At 37.9% G+C, this 21,366-nt stretch overlaps 1 protein-coding gene across 1 annotated transcript in view; it reads right to left on the reverse strand.

Moving 5' to 3' along the window:
- UTP20 (UTP20 small subunit processome component) overlaps positions 1-21,366 on the reverse strand; it is a 110,231-nt gene that overhangs the window by 47,610 nt on the left and 41,255 nt on the right. Inside the window, exons 21-27 of the mRNA XM_032171552.2 lie at positions 20,643-20,728; positions 19,951-20,076; positions 13,170-13,336; positions 10,977-11,185; positions 4,973-5,116; positions 3,923-4,002; positions 132-358 (exon numbers count right to left, since the gene is read on the reverse strand). Of these exons, the coding sequence (XP_032027443.1) occupies positions 132-358; positions 3,923-4,002; positions 4,973-5,116; positions 10,977-11,185; positions 13,170-13,336; positions 19,951-20,076; positions 20,643-20,728 (1,039 nt within the window). The remainder of the gene's footprint in view (positions 1-131; positions 359-3,922; positions 4,003-4,972; positions 5,117-10,976; positions 11,186-13,169; positions 13,337-19,950; positions 20,077-20,642; positions 20,729-21,366) is intronic.

The raw sequence follows: 21,366 nt of genomic DNA on the forward strand, positions 1-21,366 counted from the left end.
GTTCCCAGGGAAAAGAAACTTATGAGCATATGCTCTCAAGTGAGTCAAATTATACTGATTTTTTTTCTCTTCTAAGGAAACAATTGCTACAGCAGAAGTCTAAGAATTATCTGCTTTGTCAGCATACATACCACCTATGTTTTCTGCTATGCCAGGGTATACACATCCAGTTACCAGCAAGTTCAAAACTGTTTCTGTAGGCTCAAAATCTGGAAGGTTAAGAAGGTCATCAACTATGTCCATTACAATACTGGCTGTGGCATCAGAAAGATTCTTTGCTGACAGAATTGCAAAAACATTGGTCAGGATATCACATTCTGGGTGCCCAGGCTTCTGTTTAGCCAGCAAAGGGAAATATCTGGAAGAAAAAACATTGCAGTAATCATCTTATTCTCAATATGTTCACTTCTAAAAACATGTCCATATGAATTTTCACCATGAGTTTAACAAATATATATGCATATGTGTATGTATCAACATTAATAAGATTATTCAAAGGGGAATTAGTTTAAATCTAAAATTTGATGGATAACAATTCTAAGGATTACCTCACAAACATATTACTTAGGCACTTTATATATATATTTCTCATTTAATTCTCACAACGTTTCTATGTGGTAGAATCATTATCCCTATATTACAGATGAAAAAACAGATTTGTCCCAAGCCACTGAGCTAATAATAGAGCTGAGATTTGAATCACAATCTAATTCCAATGTCTAAGCTCTTTCTAAAAGAGACTTACTGAAAACAGACTACTTTTCAATTATAAGCTTTCTAGAATGTGAATGTTTATACACTCACATAAAACCCTATGTACTAGAACATAGGAATACAGACCAAACAAACGTTTATTGATCAGGATATGGAACATTCAATGTTGGGAGACAGGGATGAATCCATCCCCAATAATGAAAGGCTCACATGAAAGTTATAAATATCCTTCCTAATGCAAATGCACCAACAAGGACAGAGAGACACAGGCTTTCCAGCCAAGAGTAAACCAGCAGTTGATTCAGTCAGAAATGCAATCCTAACAATTACTAGGACGGTCAAACAGAAACAATTCAGACAGTTTGCCTTTTTCAACTCATCATCACTGGAAAAAAAAAAAAAGAGCTTGAGCTCTGTAACATACTTAGCATTGACAAACTGACAGAAAAGTTCTAAGAGGTTATATTCATACATCTTTCTGTCCAACAAATATTGTGCATAGTACCGGCAGGCTCTACACAAGACACTTTATATTATATATTATCATCTCTATTATCAATGAAGTGGGTCTGTTATTATATCCATTTTACAGGTGATAAAACTGACGCTCAGAGGCCAACTTGACCAAAAGAACGCACAGTGGTGCCAGGATTTGAAGCTAGGTTAGTGTGGCTTCAGAAACTGTGCTCTTAACCACTATGTTGTTTTGTTGTCTTAAACTTTTTCTAGCAGAAAAGGGAAGAGAACTGCTTTCAACTGCGGGTAAAGTCCTAGCAAGAGCCCATTCAGATACAATGCAACTTCCCAGTGACCAAACTGTTTTCCCTTGACCAACGTAACTTGCTACCACAGTACAATGAGCATGCTACATGCTAACGTGAATGGCTCAATCAGCAATTCCAATCACTCAGACAACATGCAATGATCATCAACTACATATGGATGAAGATGTGTAACCCTCTGTGGAGTAATAAATGAGACATGGTCTTTGCCTTGAAGGAGCTGTGGATAATATGTTATGAAGATAGATGAATACAACAAAGGCAGTATGTGATGACAGGGCCTTACAGAGCTGGAAAGAACATGCAGGAAGAAGAGACTGCTATGCTGGGGCTGTGGTGACTAGAACCAGAGCAGCTAAGAGAGGGGTCTGGGACAGTCCCGGCTTACATTGGCTGTTTTGACTTACTTATTACAATTCTTTTCATCCTCAGGAGTTTTTCAGTTTGGACAAAAAAGTATATGCTCACCCTAATTAGTAAGTTTTTGCTGTCCTGAGTTCAGCTATTTCTGAGAAAATTTAAACTTACTTATAAGCTAGTAAAATGCTAGACTTCTCTATAGATGAAAAATCTGTTTTAATTTCTGATTGACACTATGTAAACTGCAACTACACTTCTAAATTTTTTTTTATTAAAAAGTAACATTCCCATTGAAGGGGTTCTGAAATATTCATTTGTTAATTCTTCCACACGCAACTTCATATGCATATCTACTGCTATGTGGATTCCAAGGGAAGTCAATGCTTTTATAGATTTCTTCAGGTGAGTGTTAAGTATAAAAGGAAAAAAGAGGTTCTGCTGCCTAACTCTTCCATTGCTATGTGGCTGCTATTTACCCAACCAAAAAATGAGAAATTGCAGAAAAGAATGAAGTGGCATCCAACAATGTGGCTCAATACCTTGAATAAAGACCCAACGAATACAAAACTGAATCTCTATTGTAAAGTCTTCCTGGATGAAAGTCCTTCATGGCTTATTTGCACAGAAATGACAAAACTATACAACATTTCTCAAGTATGCCTACGAAGTGTCGCTTACAAATGTCCAATGATAAAGATACAAAATTGCTGTGTCAAACTGGGGAATAAACGTAGAGAACTTACTATTAGTAAAATAAACAAGTTTTCCTGAGGAAGACAATGTCAAGGTTTTTGGTTTGTTTTTGAAGACTAATAACATGAAGAAATGTTCACGACATAAAGATACGTGAAAAAAACAAAATCAAAAATCAGTTATACAGTATGATTCCAATCTTGTAAAAACCAAGACTATGATTTTAACATCACTGAATCAATAATAAAACTTTTTCTGATCATGAGAGCTGAATGTACATTTAGATGGAGTTTCACAAAGAAGACAATGGTCTAGAAAATCTAGAAAGCTTGTGAGGTTTTCCTGATTTTCAGTGGGAACTTGGAAAAAGACATAGAATACCAATTACAAGTCAGCATTTATTTTTAACCAAGCATGCAGAAAATGGTAATATTTATGTGATGACACAACTATCTGGTGTGTTTCACATTCTGTTTCTCCCTTTGCCAGGCCAAATCAAACTGCTGACATAATTATTACATATATTGGAAGAACATCTCTATCAATTCTAATACTTATAATTTTCAAGTTTTAATCAAACTGTAAAAATTATAAAAAAGTATTAGTTTTAGCTGTAATACATACTCTTAAAATTTTCATTACTTTGCAAGATGTTATCTTAACTATTTTTCCTTTTTAATTATTATAAAAAATTCAAACAGTCCAAAGGATGTATTATGAAAAGTCTCCCCTCCCTGCTCTGGTCTACCCAAACCTCCATGTGCTATGGCCACATTGTTAACAGTTCTCATGTGTCGTTCTGGACAGTTTCTATTTCATTTCATATTTATACACACAGACACATACCTTCCTGGATCACACTATATATATTGTCTAGCAATTTATCTTTTTATCTTTCTTTTTTTGAGACAGGGTCTCGCTTTCACCCAGGCTAGAATGCAGTGGCATGATCATGGCTCATTGTAGCCTCAACTTTGTGGGCTCAAGCGATCCTCCCACCTCAGCCTCCAAGTAGCTGGAACTACAGGCATGCACCACATGCCCAGCCAATTTTTTGATTTTCAGTAGAGACAAGACCTCACTATGTTGTCCAGACTGGGCTTGAACTCCTGAGGTCAAGCAATCCTGCCTCCACCTCCCAAAGTGCTGGGATTACAGGCGTGAGCCACCGTGCATGGCTACATTTTTCTTTAAACTATGTATTTTGAGATCTTTCCTTGCTTTTACTCAGCTGCCTCATTCTCCTTAACTGTACCAAAAATAGTTCACTGTATGGAAAGACCATAAATTACATTATTAGTTCCCTGGACTGCTTTAACCAGATTCATGTAAAACACTGCCCTTTTTAAAGAAGGAAAAAAGAAAGGTTATACCTTGCATTTCTGCTCCAGATACTGATCAGTTTCAGCAGAGGAGTAGGAGAATATTGACTCTCAGATCCAAGCCTGCTGATCTAGGAGACAAAAGTAAAAAACAGAATAACAAATACATATACCAAATTATAGAAAAACCACAAATAACTAACAAGCACAGAAATCACAGCAGAGGATGAAAAAGACAAGGGACAGAGATGAACATCCAAACGACAGAATAAGAAAAAGTATAAAGAGATCCAAAAGAACATCTACATAGGAAAAATGGCAAAGGTGATGCATGGAAGTGCTAGACACTTGAAAGGAAATGGTGTTTTAGGTTTCAGAGTGTTGGAAATGACTGGGACCTCAAACACCTAGAAACATTTCCTAAAATCAAATCTCTCCTACAGTCTATACCTATACCAGTTATCATCACCAAGGGATTACAAGCAGAGAAATCAAAATAGGAAGTATGTAATAAAAACACCGGTGTGTTTTCCCTCACGCTTGTCAAAAGCCAGAGGCAACGCTATGTCAGGTGCTATAAAAGTCATGTTACAGGCTGGGCCCATGCCTGTAATCCCAGCACTTTGGGAGGCCAAGGTGGGCGATCACCTAAGGTCAGGGGTTCAAGACCAGTCTGGCCAACATGGCGAAACTCCACCTCTACTAAAAATACAAAAATTAGTTGGGCATCGTGATGCATGCCTGTAATCCCAGCTGCTTGGGAGACTGAGGCAGGAGAATCTCTTTCTTGAACCCAGGAGGCAGAGGTTGCAGTAAGCAAGACTGTCTCAAAAAAAAAAAAGTCATGCTACAGTTGCTTAAGAGACACATTCATATTCAATTGAGCCTTAAGTGTAAATGCCATGGTATAGCAGAAACTAACTCTTGAGTTTTAGGTGGTAGTGAAGGCAAAGAAAAGTGTTCTAAAAACTTCCAGAAAGAAGGGCTTGATGTAAAAGAAAAGACCCGGGTAAGCATTCATGTCTGGGTAGTAGCTATGTTGCTGAGTTAGTAATAAAGGAAAAAGCAGGTATATAGGCAGATGTAGAAATCGAAGTTTACCTGGGGCCAAACTGCACCATGAAACACAGCATCAATTTCTTGTGTTCTAAACTGATATGATTCCCAGTCCAAAAAGATATCAGTTACCATTTTGATTCCAAGACGTCTTAAGTTTTTCAATGGATTAATAAATCTCAGCTGTATCTGTAAAACAAAGATCTTCTGTTTAAAAAATACATATATATCATTTTTATCCCTGATTCCTCAGAGAGGCACTCTTGCTCAGGTGGCTACGAATCAAACTGGAAATCTTGTTACTAAATCTGTTGACTTGATTTACATGGGAACACCAACCAAGCAAATTGTCTTACTTTTTTCATTGAACAAGAAAAGAAAGCAGAGTCTTAAAACAATATCACTGCCTAGTAGTCACACTAGTTATCCTTAAGAAAAAATATTACAACTGGAATAGTTGTTTTGTATTCTATATTGTTTTACTTTTTTATTCAAGTAAAATCCTGATTTCTTCCCATGAACAGAACATTCTAAACAAAGCAAAGCTTTTTTTAAAATTTTTTTTTTCCCAACATAATGCCTTATATTAGGGGGAAAAAATTAAATCTTCATTTCAAATGAAAGCCACTTTTCTATTTATTTTCATACTTATTATTTTACTTTTTTTAAAACTAGAAGTTATAAATTACTCTTGTTAAAATTAGTCTAGGGGACTAGTTAAGGAATTTATGATTTTTCCATACAGTGAAATACTCTGTACAGCAAGAGGATGAGGTGACTGAGTCAAGGGATAGGAAGATCTTAACATACATAGTTCAAAGAAAAATGCAATTTAGAAAGAAATACAATTTGTCTGTTTAGAGGCATAGAGACTGGAATGAGTGTGAAATAAAAGCAAACCTTTAAAATAACAAATATTGCTACTTCCACTGGCATCTCCTTCCCTGTGAGTTATAAAATCACAAATACGCAGCCAATTTGTTCAGGCTCAGAGTAGGACAATTTATTGAGTCCCTACTAATGGCTCCAGTGGCATGCCATTAGTATGAATTGAGGTCCTGACCTCAATTCAACTGAAAATCTTATTAAAGGCAAATTTATTGAATGTATGTGAGAGACTGAAAATGCCAAAGACATTTCTTTTTTTTTTTTTTTGAGATGAAGCTTCGCTCTTGTTGCCCAGGGTGGAGTGCAATGGCACAATCTGGGCTCACCGCAACCTCCACCTCCTGGGTTCATGAGATTCTCCTGCCTCAGCCTCCCAAGTAGCTGGGATTACAAGCATGCACCACCACGCCCCGCTCATTTTGTATTTTCAGTAGAGACAGGGTTTCTCCATGTTGGTCAGGCTGGTCTCGAACTCCCCATCTCAGGTGATCTGCCCGCCTCAGCCTCCCAAAGAGCTGGGATTGCAGGTGTGAGCCACCACGCCCAGCCCAAAGATATTTCAGTAGGAGGAATTACTACAAATTTCAGGATAGAGCTTCATGGAATAGGCAGACTTCTACTGGGTACTAAAGAATGAAGAGCTTTAGGCCAAGCAGAGGAAAGACAAGGGCCCTCAAAGGGATTTTTCCCTAGCACAGAATGTTAAAAAAAAAAAAAAAAAATGGGAGAAGATTCAACCCCTAATTGTTTTCCCACTTGATTAGTAAACTGTGGGCTCTAGACATACAAGTGATAATTTATTTTTATATATCACCTTAATTACTTACATTAAAACCTAAAAGCCACCTTGCAATTTATAAAGACAACACAAATGCTCTCATATGGTGAATACCAAGTCTTATGGCCAAGATAACATGAAGAAAACTAATAGGAAAATTACTTATCATGAAAATCTGATAATCTGACAGACAGAGGTATTTGAATCTGAAATAGCACATTTTAAATTCAAGTAAATATGAACAAGGATGTCATTAGTTTGCTGAGCAAGCCTGAGGAATCACGGTATCTCACATATGGTCTACTTTTAGCTTATTATGTTATTATACAAGTTACAAAGGAAATGACAGGTAAACAAGCACAAGGTGATGTAGTTATAAGTCATTCTGCTCTGCTTCAATTCTACTAGCAATATTTTCATCAGCTGCATCAAGTTTAGTGAAAGATAAAAATTATTCCTGATATTTGAAAAAACACGGTATCTGGAGCAAATATGAAGCTCACAACTGCAAACATGATATCAAATAGACACTCCCCACCTGTCTCCCATTTCCACCAACCACCCTTCCTGTCGGGTACAATCTGCATGTTCTATTCATTTCTGTAACTAAAGTGCCAGCTACCCAATTTACTCAATAATTGTTGAATAAACTAGAGAAAAACCCTGAAAATGAGCAATCATAGACTTTAATTCCTAGAGGAATAGTTAATATGATTGAGTTTGTGTATGTTTATAAGTTACACTGTTGCTTGAATGTACAAAAAAACCCCAAAACCAGCAATTTTCAAATATCTTTTAATGCCGATCAATGCCCTGAAGGAAAGACACAAAAAAGTAAATATATAACTGAGCCCAAGCACATAAATGTAGAACTTTAACTCACTTAAGCAAAACTACTGTGCAATAATTCACTTTAAGGAATTCCCTGGATGGGTCCAAGAATTTCAAAGGAAAATATAAGGAAGCTCATAACTGTCAACAAGCTTAAAATCTCATTAACTAATGAACTGTGAAATTGCATAAATGATCCTTTGAGTTACTGATTATTGACTTGGGAGTGAGGCTGCATTACTAAATAACTTCTAAGTTAACCAAAAATGTGAAGGCACTACACAGGCAAACCTTTCACAATTTAATATATTCATATACAGATAAAGTCACTATCACTTGCTACAAGGCATAAACAGGTTCTCATCTAATTCTTCCCATGGCCCTTATTACGCTCTCATATAACAGAGACAGAACTTTCTAAGACCTTTTTCTGCTTCCATTCTTGGCCTCCCATAGTCCCTTTTCCACAAAGCAACCAAAGAAATATTTTTAAAACACTACACAGTCCTTATCACTCTCCTGCTTCGAGCCTCTCAGCAGTTTCCATTATGCTTAGAAGTAAATTCACCCCTTCGTCATAGCCTACAAGGTCCCACAGAGCCCGTACAACCTACCTCTTCATCCTCACCTTACATGACTCTTCCTGCTCCTGGTGCTCTAGCCACCACAGCCTCGTCTATTCTTGCAACATGTCAAGACCATTCCCAACCAGGGATTTTGTGCTAGTCATTTTCTTTGCCTGAAATGTTCTTCTCATGGTGAGGTGTAAGCTCAAAGACCGCCTTTTTATAGAGGACCCTCACCATCCTAGTAAATGCAGCACCTATCCACCCCCACACTGATCACTTTCTATTATATTTCCTCATCTTACATTAAATTTTGCACATCTTCCATTCTCTCCTTAACATGCTCATGATTTCTTCTACTTTTGCTAATATATGGAATGTTTTTATAATAGCTATTTTAATGTCCTTTCTTTTTTTTTTAAGAGGCAGAGTCTCACTCTGTTGCCCATGCTGGAATGCAGTGGTGTCATCTTGGCCTACTACAGCCTCAATCTCCTGGGATCAAGTGATCCTCTAACTTTAACCTCCTGAGTACAGGTGTGCACTACCGCACCTGGCTAATTTTTTACTTTTTTGCAAAAATGGGGTCTTGCTATGTTGTCCAGGCTGGTCTCAAACTCCTGGCCTCCAGTGATCCTCCCACCTTGGCCTCCCAAAGTGGTGGCATCAGCCTCCTTGTCTAATTCTATTATCTGTGTCATTTCTGACTCTGCTTCTATTGATTGCCCTTTCTCCTCATTATGGGCAAAATTTTCCTCCTTCTTTGTATGCCTAGTTAATGTTTGACTGCATGTCAGATATTGTGAAATTTATTTTCACTTAAATCATTTAAAATTTTGGGCTTTGTTCTGGGATCAAACTTGAAAAACGTCTGACCTTTTAAAGTGAGCCCATAGCAGCCTCTATTCTAGTGCTAATTTGGATCCATGACAGAGGCAACATCTTCCAAAGACTCTCCCCTGGTGCACTGTGTATTATGGGATTTCTACTGTGGCTGTTGGGGATGTAGGCTATTTCCAGTCCTGTGTTAGTCTGAGAACTGTTTTGCTTGCTCCTTTATAGTGGTTTTGCACTTCCAACCAAGATGGAGTAAAAGGGACTGGATTTACCCTCCTCTCTTAAGCAACCAAGGAAGTGAATAAAATATATAAACAATAATTTTCAGACATTGGACATCAGGCAGCAGAGAACAGTGATCCCTGAGAGGCGGAAAGCAAAGGAAATGAGCCTGGTGATTTCCCTAGCTTACTGCCTGGAGCGTTTTCAGGCCTCAGTGCAGGGAGGAAGAGCCCAGGCAGAGTCCACTGACCCCGAGATAAAGAGACAGAGCTGGGCAACTTGGGGAGGCAAAGGCAGCTAGAACTCACAGGGCAGAGTACTGGACAGGAGAGAGCTACACAGAGAATGAGCCTCAGGGACCTGCAGAAGGGTCTCCTCATTTTATTTTCCTCTCAGAATATACTTCCCTCTGACATTATTTTAATTATGCGTGTATTTATTTATTTATTCTTTTTCTCCCCATATACTGAGTTCTCACATGTCTCACTCCCTACCTAGAACAATGTCTGGCACACAGTAGGTGCTCAATAAGTACTTAATGAACAAATAAATGAACATAAATGTCTGTGTGCTTTGTTGACTATTCCCAGTGCTTAGTACAGTGCCTGACACATAGTAGAGGCTCAATTAATATTTATTGAAGAAATGAATGAAAGAATGAGAAAAACAAAATGGTGCCTACCAAAATGGAAGAAGTGTCTAAATCTCTGCATCTTGGTTATCAGAGAATATAATTTCATTACTAAAACAGATTCACATCCATGCATAGCCCAAACCAGCAGCCTAAAATTTTGGCAGTCAATTTTCACTTATCATGATCATGTTTGACAGGCAGTTCACTGGGCATATCTAGAAATCAAATGAAATAAATTTTGGCCAAATTAAAACTGTGCCTATTTGGAATTAACTGAGAGTCAACAGCAGAAATCTGAGTCTGGAGCTCTACTTCAAGTTGCATTTTCTCCCAGAAGCCTTCAGTCCCTAAGATATTATGAGGCCAGGCGCAGTGACTCATGCCTGTAATCCCAGCACTTTTGGAGGCCGAGGTGGGTGGATCACCTGACGTCAGGAGTTTGAGACCAGCCTGGCCAACATGGTGAAACCCCCGTCTCTACTAAAAATACAAAAATGAGCTGGGCGTGGTGTAGTCCCAGCTGAGGACTGCTCGGGAAGCTGAGGCAGGAGAATCGCTTGAACCTGGGAGGCGGAGGTTGCAGTGAGCCGGGATCACGCCACTGCACTCCAGCCTAGGCAACAGAGCAAGACTCCGTCTCAAAAAAAGAAAAAAAAAAAAAGACATTATGGACTATTTCCCTAAACTCCAAAGAGTTCACTCATGTCCACAGATCTATTTCAACACAACATAAATAGTTTTGAAGACAATTAGAAAACACTTCCTGAGTACCTTTTGGCAGTTGGTCAGCTGGTTTGTCTTGCCCCATCTTGCTACTTATTATTCAAAACACTGCACTTATGTAGGTAAGCATTTACTTTTTAAAGACTTCCAGACAACTCTCAAAATAACAGGCTGATGGTAATAATGGTCTATTCACACTCTAGCCATTCTGGAGAAATGAGAGTTGGAAGATACCTTATACTTCCAGGCTCTTGGAATTAAAATCTAAGAAATATCAGCTCAAGCACTTGACTTGGATTCCTGAGAAACACAGAGAACTAACCCACTCACTACTAATCCATCTCTTTTTAAAATATACACTTGATACAATTTGCATTTTCTGGTTATAAGTAAATATTTATAACAGCAAAGAGTCCCACTATGTGGAAGACTGTTTTAAGAAGATACTTTCAAAGGGTTGTATAAGGATTTAACTTGGGAGAGTGTTAGTAAATCAGGCCCAACCCAATGCCCAAGGACAACACAGACACCCGTTAGCCCAAGAAGAAAGCATCTGTAGGAATCTCTCACCTTTTCTCGCTGGTCAAGGATGTGTGATACGGTTGCTGTCATACAGAGCAATATCTGCAAAATCTTCGGCAGGTATGCGCTGATCAGATGACTAATGTTTTTCAATACTATCTCAAGGCTGTTTAAGATACCGTGCTGACGACCTAAAGGAAGAACTTTAGACAAATCCAAGTCTTCTACTGCTTGAATGACTGCAGAATGGCACTCTCCTAGTGAAACAAAGAGGACGAGAAGTCACGTAAGGTAACATATTAGTTTGTTACTATTTATAATTGTAGTTTTATTTCCATTTCCCTTAATAATACAGTATTTTCTACTGTCATGGTAATTTATAGATGACAATGCACTTTTCTTATATATTATCTCCTTTTGATTCTTACCAAATATTCAATGAGCTAGATAAGACAGGTTTAACTACCCCCATTTCAGAGAAGAAGAAACTAAGGAATAAGAGGGTAAGAAATATGCGACAGAACTAAGTCTCTAAGCCTAATTCTCATCCAGTTTCTTTACACTATCCCTCAAAACCTGAGTTATGAATAGTTTATTCCATCTGGTAACTTTTTTTTTTTTTGAGACGGAGTCTCACTCTGTCGCCCAGGCTGGAGTGCAGTGGCGCGATCTCGGCTCACTGCAATCTCTGCCTCCCGGGTCCAAGCGGTTCTCCTGCCTCAGCCTCCCAAGTAGCTGGGATTACAGGTGCCCACCACCACACCTGGCTGGTTTTTGTAATTTTAGTAGAGTTGGAGTTTCACCATGTTGGCCAGGCTGGTCTCCAACTCCTGACCTCAGGTGATCCACCCACCTCAGCCTCCCAAAGTGCTGGGATTACTGGCCTGAGCCACCGCACCTGGCCCTCCATCTGGTAACTTTCTATGCACTTTTCTTACTCTCCGTTTCACTCAGCTCTACTGAGTTTGGCAGTTTCACCAGAAGTACCTTTCTGTATTACAAGTTCCTTGAAGGCTGAGAATCAAGTTTTATTTCTCTTGTAAATCCTGGTTAATAAATAAAATCAGAGTCCCTTATAAACAGCTGCTGCCATATTAATTTCAAAATATACCGAAAAGATACGAATTGTTATTGCTTGACCTTTACTTCAAACCATCTGATGTGAGGTCATGAGCTTATGGATTCATACACACAAACGGGCCATCCATAAGATTATCATCTATATCTGTCCTCCTAGAGTGGGAGTTATACATTGAACGGAAACTGTTTTTGGCATTCATCAGAGCCAACCTCCTTTACGGGGCAATATTATACTGAATGAAAAACCTGTTAACAGCTGGACCTATTATCATAGAAAAAATACAAAAACAAACGCAACAGAATACCCTATAAATAATTCTCTATGTTGGCCTCAAGCAAAGCAATTTGGGGACTGGAACAGAGGTTTCATAACCAGAAAGGTCTGAGTTTGAATCCCGACTCTACCACTTTTCATCTGAGTTACGATGGGTGAAATACCTTTCTAAGCCTAAGTTTCCTCATGTGTAAAATGGGGATAATCAAGTAATGACAGCTCATGTGGTTGGTTGTCTGAAGGATCAACTGAGTTATAAGTAAATGGGTCTGTCATAACGTCTGGCATAAAGTAAGCACCCAACACATGTTAGTCATTACTGTCACTAATAATTACTGACATTGCATACCAAAGAACATACCACAGAGCACTCTAGCTCAATGTACACACGATTACATCCATTTCATCTCAACTTTCAGGTTGAGGGCAGAGATTGTACTTTTCTATTTTTAACTTAACAGTGTCCAGGGCACAGGAGGTATTCAATAAATCATTACTGAATAGATGAATGACTCAGGGAATGAATAAATGCCAAACAATTAAGATTAATTTGCAGTGTGCTTTGAATTTCTTAGAAGAAAGCTATTCTTTGTATTATATGGGTAAGTATTAACCATTTTTCAAATGGCCTAAATATGCAATAAAAATACACATTTTCTCATCAGGGGCTCTAACACAAGGGTGCCAATAATCCACAGGGCCAACAGTCAGTTTCACGCAATTCAATCGAAGTTTAAAATGAACTGCACTTTAGCAAAAGATTGCCATCAAGATTGGGAGGAACAACCCTGTTGGAAAGATGCCCAAGAGATGGGGAAATGTAGCCTGAGATGTGAGAAGTCCACCGCAGACAACAGGTATTAGAGTGAGAGGTAGCTGATAGTTACCATTCTTGAAGTGCTTCACAGGTTCAAACAGCAGGTCTAAGAATATCTGGATCTCCTCAGGTTGGGTCCCGGCCAGGAACCGCAGGACAATGGCCATGCGGGTGCCTGAAGCAGATTTCCCCTGAGTTTTATTCCCAGTCTTATTCTTCATTCGCCCATACAAAATTCTGAAAAGGCAAAAGCACATTAATTCTAAAATATGAGTTGTTTTATTTGCCTAAAAGGCTAGAAGAGCAACTCAATAGATTTAAATGGATATATTATAAAACACAGAAACATGAAAACAGAAATTAGATATTTAACACAGACAATGAAAAAAGTCAACAACAAAATAAGGCTAACAGAGCTGGGTGCAGTGATACGTGCCTGTAGTCCCAGCTCCCTGAGAGGCTGAGGCCAGATGATCACTTGAGCTCAGGAGTTTAAAGCCAGCCTGGGCAACTTAGTGAGACCATGTCTCTATAAAAAAATCCAAAAATTCAAACAAAACAAAACAAAACAAAAAACAAGGCTAAGGGAAGCAGGAAGGACAAAGGCCAGAAGGTGGTTTGTTATGGGAGAAAAAATAGGCAAATCAAAGGTACGTCTAATCAAGAAAAAAATGAAAATGAGAATATATAGATTAAAAGGAAATAAAATAAGAGAATACAATTATAAGTAAAATAAGGAAGCTGGAAACAGTTCAATGAAAAAGCTAATTTTCAGGAAAAAACATATAAATACAAATAAACAAAAGAAACTTAAGAAGAAAACCCACAGAGACCAATACTTATTGGAAAACATGACGCTAATACAGTTTACAGGTGGGCTTTTTAAACTTTCAAGGAAAAAAAATAATTTCTATGCTAAGAAGTTTCATAGCAGAGAGAAAGAGGGAAACTGTCTTTCTCATTTATTAATGTGGCATAATTGTGATATTGAGAAGGGTTAATGAAAATAAAACTACATGCCAATCATGCTTACAAACATAAAATACAACATTTGTAACTATAGCATCCAGTGCTGCACTGAAACCAAATAAGGATTGCCCCAGGAAATGCAAGAAAGAGTCATTAGTAAAATCTACTAGATTAATACAGATTAATGGTTCCTGGTAAAAGTTAATATAATCATTTTAATATATGTTCAATAGGCACTCTAATAATATTTCACATCCACTCCTGATAAAATGCCAAAGAACAATAAAAGCTACTTTCTTAACATGATAAAAAACTTACTGACTTAATATTCAAAATTCAAAAATAGTTTTCAAACTTTTTGATATTAGGATCTCTTTACACTAATAAAAATTAACGAGGTCTCCAAAGAGCTTTGTGTATATAAATTTTACCTATTTGATAGTTATTGTATTAGAATTTAAAACTAAGGAATTAAAAATATACATTGGTTTATTAATTCCTTTTAAAATATTCACAACAAACTTATTACATGTTAACATCAATAACATTGTAATAAAAATAATTACATTTTCCAAATCTCCTCCCAACTCCTGCAAATTAGTGAGACTACTGGCATTGTTTTATTTATTCTTATGTCAGACTTAATAGAAGATAACTGGATTCTCATATGTGCTTCTGCATTCAATCTATTATAATACGTTGGGGTTGAAGAAAATCCAGCCTCATACACAGATAGGTAGATGAAGAAGGGGGAAATATTTTTTACACTTTCAGATAATTGTAGATATCCCATTTTGATACTACATCAAAGCTCAACAAGTTGAAAGATTAGCTGCCATGTGGAATCTGAAACCCCATCAACAAACTTGACGAACTCCGTTACACTAAAATCCATCTATCTTGCACTTGGTTTTTTTGTTTTTTTTTTTGAGACGGAGTCTCGCTCTGTCACCCTGACTGGAGTGCAGTGGCGCAATCTCGGCTCACTGCAAGCTCCGCTTCCTGGGTTCACGCCATTCTCCTGCCTCAGCCTCTCCGAGTAGCTGGGACTACAGGCGCCTGCCACCACGCCCGGCTAATTTTTTGTGTTTTTAGTAGAGACGGGGTTTCACCGTGGTCTCGATCTCCTGAACTCGTGATCCGCCCGCCTCGGCCTCCCAAAGTGCTGGGATTACAAGCGTGAGCCACCGCGCCCGGCCCCTATCTTGCACTTTGAATGAATCTTTTACCCATACATGATACTATTACATGCATCAGTTACTTGGAAAATATTGGTTTACTAAGTTATGCAGAAATGTCAAATGTTGACACATTTCATTGCAAACCAAAAAAAGAAATTTGTTTATTAACATTTGTTAATATCACTAATCATCTCATGAGAAAAGTCTTTAAGCATTGGGAAGATGTCAGGTTCATAGTACCAGATAAAAGTTTTCTCCAATCCTAATTTCCACTTGAATGCTAGAATTTAGTTATTGGAAATAAACGCTGATAGTTGTTTTCCTTGAAGTGGCAGGCTCACTGCGTTCATGCTCAACAAATGTCTGTGAAAAGAATCCTAGCGTATACATCTTACAAATAAGAAAAGTAGCTAGTTCAGCTTGTACATCAAATACTCACACAGGTGCCATTCATTGAGACAGCCCACACACAGCAAAAGTATTTTATGCATTCTTCCCACTTTATCATACATGTACTCAGGGTCAAGTTTCATCAAGTGTGTTTGTTTGTTAAATAACTCCAAGTATGTGGCAATGAAGAATGACTAGTAGAATTTGGTGCCGCTGTCTTGATTCATGTGCTAAGGTACTAGGAGTTTTACCCACCATTGTTTTTGCCTTGTCAGTACAAATGTCAACACAGTGAAAAAAGATAATGTCTTAGTAGTAGTAGTATAAAAAACTTTTGGCCAGCTGCAGAGGCTCAAACCACTTGAAGAAGGCATCACTGATAATGACAAATTTGAGATGAGACCAAATGAATGAGGTGTCAGCTGGCATGTCTTCCATGCAGGGGGATGAGCAAGTGCCAAGAATTTAAAGTGGGTTCTGAGACAGGTGGTAAACAGGAAGAAATATGGTTATAGATATCATTTGAAGCCACCATATCAAGCCCTGTAGGGAGTAGTAAGGACTTTCTAAAAGTAAAATGAGATGTCAAAATGTTTGTAAAGAGGGGACTAACATACTCTGTGACTGTTATTACTATTTGTGATTTTTTTAATAGAGAAAATACAAGAAAACCCAATGAAAACTACTAAAACTAATGAAAGTTTTGTCATGTGGATGGTTAAATAATTAACACAAAAATCAATAGCTTTTATATATAATTAGTTATGCAGCAAAAATAAGCTAGAAAATATAATAGGGAAAATTCCCTCTACAACAACAAAATGTAGTTATAAAATGAAAACACTTTACTGAAAGACTACAAAAAAGGAATGATTTGAATAAATGAATATAAATACTGATGCAACTTCTCCTCAAATCAAAAGGGGAAATTACTTTGGGAAAACCAAAGTAAATGTTCATCTAGACTCCAGAAAAAAACCAAATATTTTGGAAAGAAAGGACTAATTAGATTTATGATTATTATTATAAAGAAACCAGTGCAGAATTGGAACAAGGCAGATTAATGTAAAACCAGCAAAAGCCAATTGAGTCAATTATACATGGATATTTAGTGCGTATTAAAAGTGGCACTCTGGTTGGACGTGGTGGCTCATGTGTGCAATCATAGTACTTTGGGAAGCCAAAGTGGGTGGACAGCCTGAGCTCAGGAGTTTTGAGACCAGCCGGGGCAACATGGTGAAACTCCATCTCTACAGAAAAATACAAAAATTAGCTGGGCATTGTGGCATGTGCCTGTAGTCCCAGGTACTTGGGGAGCTGAGGCAGGAGGATCGTTCGAGCCCAGGAGATCGAGGCTGCAGTGAGCTGTGTTTGCACCACTGCTTTCCAGCCTGGGTGACAGAGAGAGACCCTGTCTCTGAAATAAATAAATAAATAAATGTGGCTCTCAAATCAGTAGAGAAAGTTTGGACTTTTAAAAAAATTATTTATTTATTTATTTATTGTTTCAGACAGAGTCTCACTCTGTCACCCAGGCTAGAGTGCAGTGGCGCGATCTCGGCTTGCTGTAACCTCTGCCTCCTGGGTTCAAGTGATCCTCCTGCCTCAGCCTCCCAAATAGCTGGGATTACAGGCACATGCCACCACACCCAGCTAATTTTGGTATTTTTACTAGACACAGGGTTTCACCATGTTGGTCAGGCTGGTCTCCAACTCCTGACCTCGTGATCCGTCCACCTCGGCCTCCCAAAGAGCTGGTATTACAGGCGTTAGCCACCAGGGGACGTCCAGCCGAAAGTTTGTTTTTTTTTTGAGACGGAGGCTCGCGCTGTAGCCAAGGCTGGAGTGCAGTGGCGCGATCTTGGCTCACTGCAAGCTCCGCCTCCTGGGTTCACGCCATTTTCCTGCCTCAGCCTCCCAAGTAGCTGGGACTACAGGCACCCACCACCACTCCCGGCTAATTGTTTTGTATTTTTAGAAGAGACGAGGTTTCACCATGTTAGCCAGGATGGTCTCAATCTCCTGACCTCGTGATCCGCCCGCCTCGGCCTCCCAAAAGTGCTGGGATTACAGGTGTGAGCCACCGCGCCCGGCCCCTAAAGTTTGTATTTTTTAAATGAAATGGTCTCAAGACAATTGGGTAACACTCTTTGGAAAGAAAATTAGGTTTAATCCTTATTTCATTTCATACATCAAAATAAATTCCAGATGAATAAAATAATCAAATTAAAACAAACTGAGAAAAAAACAGAGAGGAATATCATTTACCTGGTTTTAGAAAATACAAGTTGTCAGATATTAAAAAAAAAGTTTCATGAGAAAATAAACACAAATGACCCATAATCTTTTAAAACAATTCCTCTTCACTAGTAAATCTAAAATACGTGAAGTCATACAACTTGATATCATTTACCACCAACAAATTAGCAAGAATTTAAACAATCAAAAAATAATAACAACAAACAACACCCTAGTGTTGGAATGGTGTGAAACAGACATCCTACTGCCGGTAGGAATATAAAGTGGTTCAAACTTATGGCTGGAAAGAAGTAGTTCTGAACAACAATTTGGTAATATACACCAAAAAGTTTTAAAATCTTCATCAATTTTCCTATCAAGTATCTATTCTAATCCATCAATCAAATAAGATTTATAGGTATTCAATGTAAGATTTTCTATTTTGCAAAAAAACCAAAATAAACAACACAAAAACTAGACAGGCAAAATGCTCAACACAAGTAAATGAAGAATCACATTTTGAAACATTTCATGATCTAAGAAAATTCTCGTAAAATATTAAATGAAAAAAGGTTATAAAACATTTTATAAAATATAATCTCAATTTTCTTTCAAAAACTTGTGTGGGTGTATTATTTAGATGTTTTTTGGTAGCTTGTATTCAACTACTCTGGACTTCATACAACCATGTGCTTTTTACTCTTAGAAATTAAAAATATACCAGTATTGCGGATGTTTCCTATTTACTATTGTTTTTGAGATTATAAAGTTGATAGTAGTTATTTTTGAGTGTTTGGATATAACACGATTTCCGCTTTCTATTTTTATTGTTTCTATAATCCACCATTAACTGTAATTTTGTATATTCACTCATTCACTCCCTCAAATATTTTTATGTCTATTATAGTAAAGTTCTTAAAGCTTGCTATAAATGGAATCTTAATGCTGGCTACAAATGGAACTAAACAGAGCCATTAGATAAGTGCTAGCAGAGTCCCCAGAGCATATCTGAACCAGCTCCTATTAAGGAAACAGAAGCCCAGTGGATCTAAAAGACTTTCTCTGTCTGATAGAACTACACAGTACAGGGCTGGACCAAAAGCAAACCTCTGTTAAATCCCAATCCCATGATCTTTCCAATTCTCATCATTCCAGAGCTGGTGAGATGAAAGATTTAAGCTTCATTTTTCTTTATACCCAGCATATATAAACTTTTTATTATTTATGGATCATCTTTTTGCTTTACCATTTATAATTAAAGGGATAATAACATCATTAAATATCACACGATATTTGGACAACAGAGTGAAATATTTCTACTGTATCTCAACAGTAAAATTTAGGAAAATATTAAATTTAATTATATTATTATTACAATAATACTATGGTAACATCTTTCTTTATATTAGGGGCCAGGTGATGTGGCTCACGCCTGTAATCCCAGCACTTTGGGAGGCAGAGGCGGGTGGATCACCTGAGGTCAGGAGTTCGAGACCAGCCTGGCCAACATGGTGAAACTCTTTCTCTACTAAAAATACAAAAATTAGCCAGGCATGGTGGCGCACGCTTGTGATCCCAGGATACTCAGGAGGCTGAGGCACAAGAATAGCTTGAACCTGGGAGGGCGGAGGTTGCAGTGAGCTGAGATCACATCACTGCACTCCAGCCTGGGTGACAGAGTGAGACTCGCTCTAAAAAAATAAATAAATAAAGATCTTTCTTTATGTTAGGAACAAAATTTAGTCTCTATAACAATTTGACTTCTCCCAAAGGTACAATTCAAAAAAAAAAGCAGCTGGCCATGATGACTCACACTTGTAATCTTAGCACATTGGGAGGCCAAGGTGGGAGCATCACTTGAGCCTGGGAGGTCTAGGCTGCAATGAGCTGTGATCATGCCACTGTACTCCAGCCTGGATGACACAGCAAGACCCCATCTCCAAAGAAAATGCAATCAAAAGAAAATAGAAAATGAAATATTCTATTACAATTGTTGAAAGAACCATAATACTGTACTCACAATTGTGTTTGTTAATAACTTTTTAAAAATCAGTGTTTAAACAGCATAAATACCTCATCAGAATAGGAAACAGATCTGCTCGGTGGGCTGTTTTCACTACAGCATTATCTTCTGAAATGCTAAAATGCACTATCTCTTCCTTAAAGCTTCTGTCTTCAAGCAACCTTTGTAAGTTTTCCCTTTAAAAACAGAGAACAGCACAAATCACCACTTTATCAACAGTGCTTTTGAATAATGAAAGAGTGAAATATGTACACAGAGTAATAACTAAAATAAGGTATATAGTACATATTAAGGTTGATATCCATAAAGGAAAATCCTCAAAAAAACTCCCAAAATGACAGATTTTCACATTTCAAAGGGTATAACGGATTAGAAAAGATTAGATTCTGTCCATAACTCAGCTGTTTAAAAAAGCATGATACAAAAAGCTTTCTTCAGTTCTTAGAGTGACTTTGATTCTCTAAGTAACCACCAAGATTTTATGGCATTGTATTAATAAGAAGAGGAACATGACATAATATTTACAACACATTTTAAAAATTAACATTCTCTATTTTTGTATCTATGGAGAACAACCCAGCAAATATACTACTCGTTTTCATTTCTTGCTTGGAAATATGATGACCTCAGAAAAAAGGGAAACTTCCTAGGCCTTTAAGAAATTATTCTAGGAGAGGCACTTATGCAGAAATATAAAAATCAGCCAAAGAAATAACAGTTCTTTAAGCTTCAAGTAACTTACCTGTAAGGGAGGATATGAGGATGTTTATATGTCATTATGCAATCCAAGGTTATTTTTTGCACCATTTGATCTTGGTGTAGCAACAACTAAGAACAGTATTTTACAGAATTAATGAAGTCATATATACATATACCATAGGATAGCAATTTATTTGTGGTTATTTGCTAAATGAGATTTGCTAAATTCTAAATTTTTACACAAGACCTAAACCTGATTGCTAACAACAGCTTCACATTTTCCTGGAAGTAAAAAAAGATGAACAGAATATGTACAAAGTAAAAAATGGAAACAAAACTCTCTGACACCTGCATCCCACATTCATATCCTGGGGTCTACCAGCTTTTGGGTGAGGCCAATCCTCTCTCTCTTTCTCTTTTTTTTTTTTTTTCAAACAGAGTCTTGCTCTGTTGCCCAGGCTGGATTGCAGTGATGCGATCTCGACTCACTGCAACCTCTACCTCCTGGGTTCAAACGATTCTCCTGCCTCAGCCTCCCGAGGAGCTGGAACCACAGGCACCCACCACCACACCTGGCTAATTTTTTTGCGTTTTTGGTAGAGACGCGGTTTCACTACGTTGCCCAGGCTGGTCTCAAACTCCTGAGCTCAGGTGATCTGCCCACCTCGGCCTCCCGAAGTGCTGGGATTATAGGCGTGAGCTACTGTGTCCGGCCTGGTGAGGCCGATTCTCTATGTGAATCTGGATTTAAGCCAACTAGGCTGGTC

The sequence above is a fragment of the Hylobates moloch genome, unplaced genomic scaffold (genome assembly GCF_009828535.3).
Source record: "Hylobates moloch isolate HMO894 unplaced genomic scaffold, HMol_V3 SCAFFOLD_12, whole genome shotgun sequence".
NCBI lineage: Eukaryota > Metazoa > Chordata > Mammalia > Primates > Hylobatidae > Hylobates > Hylobates moloch.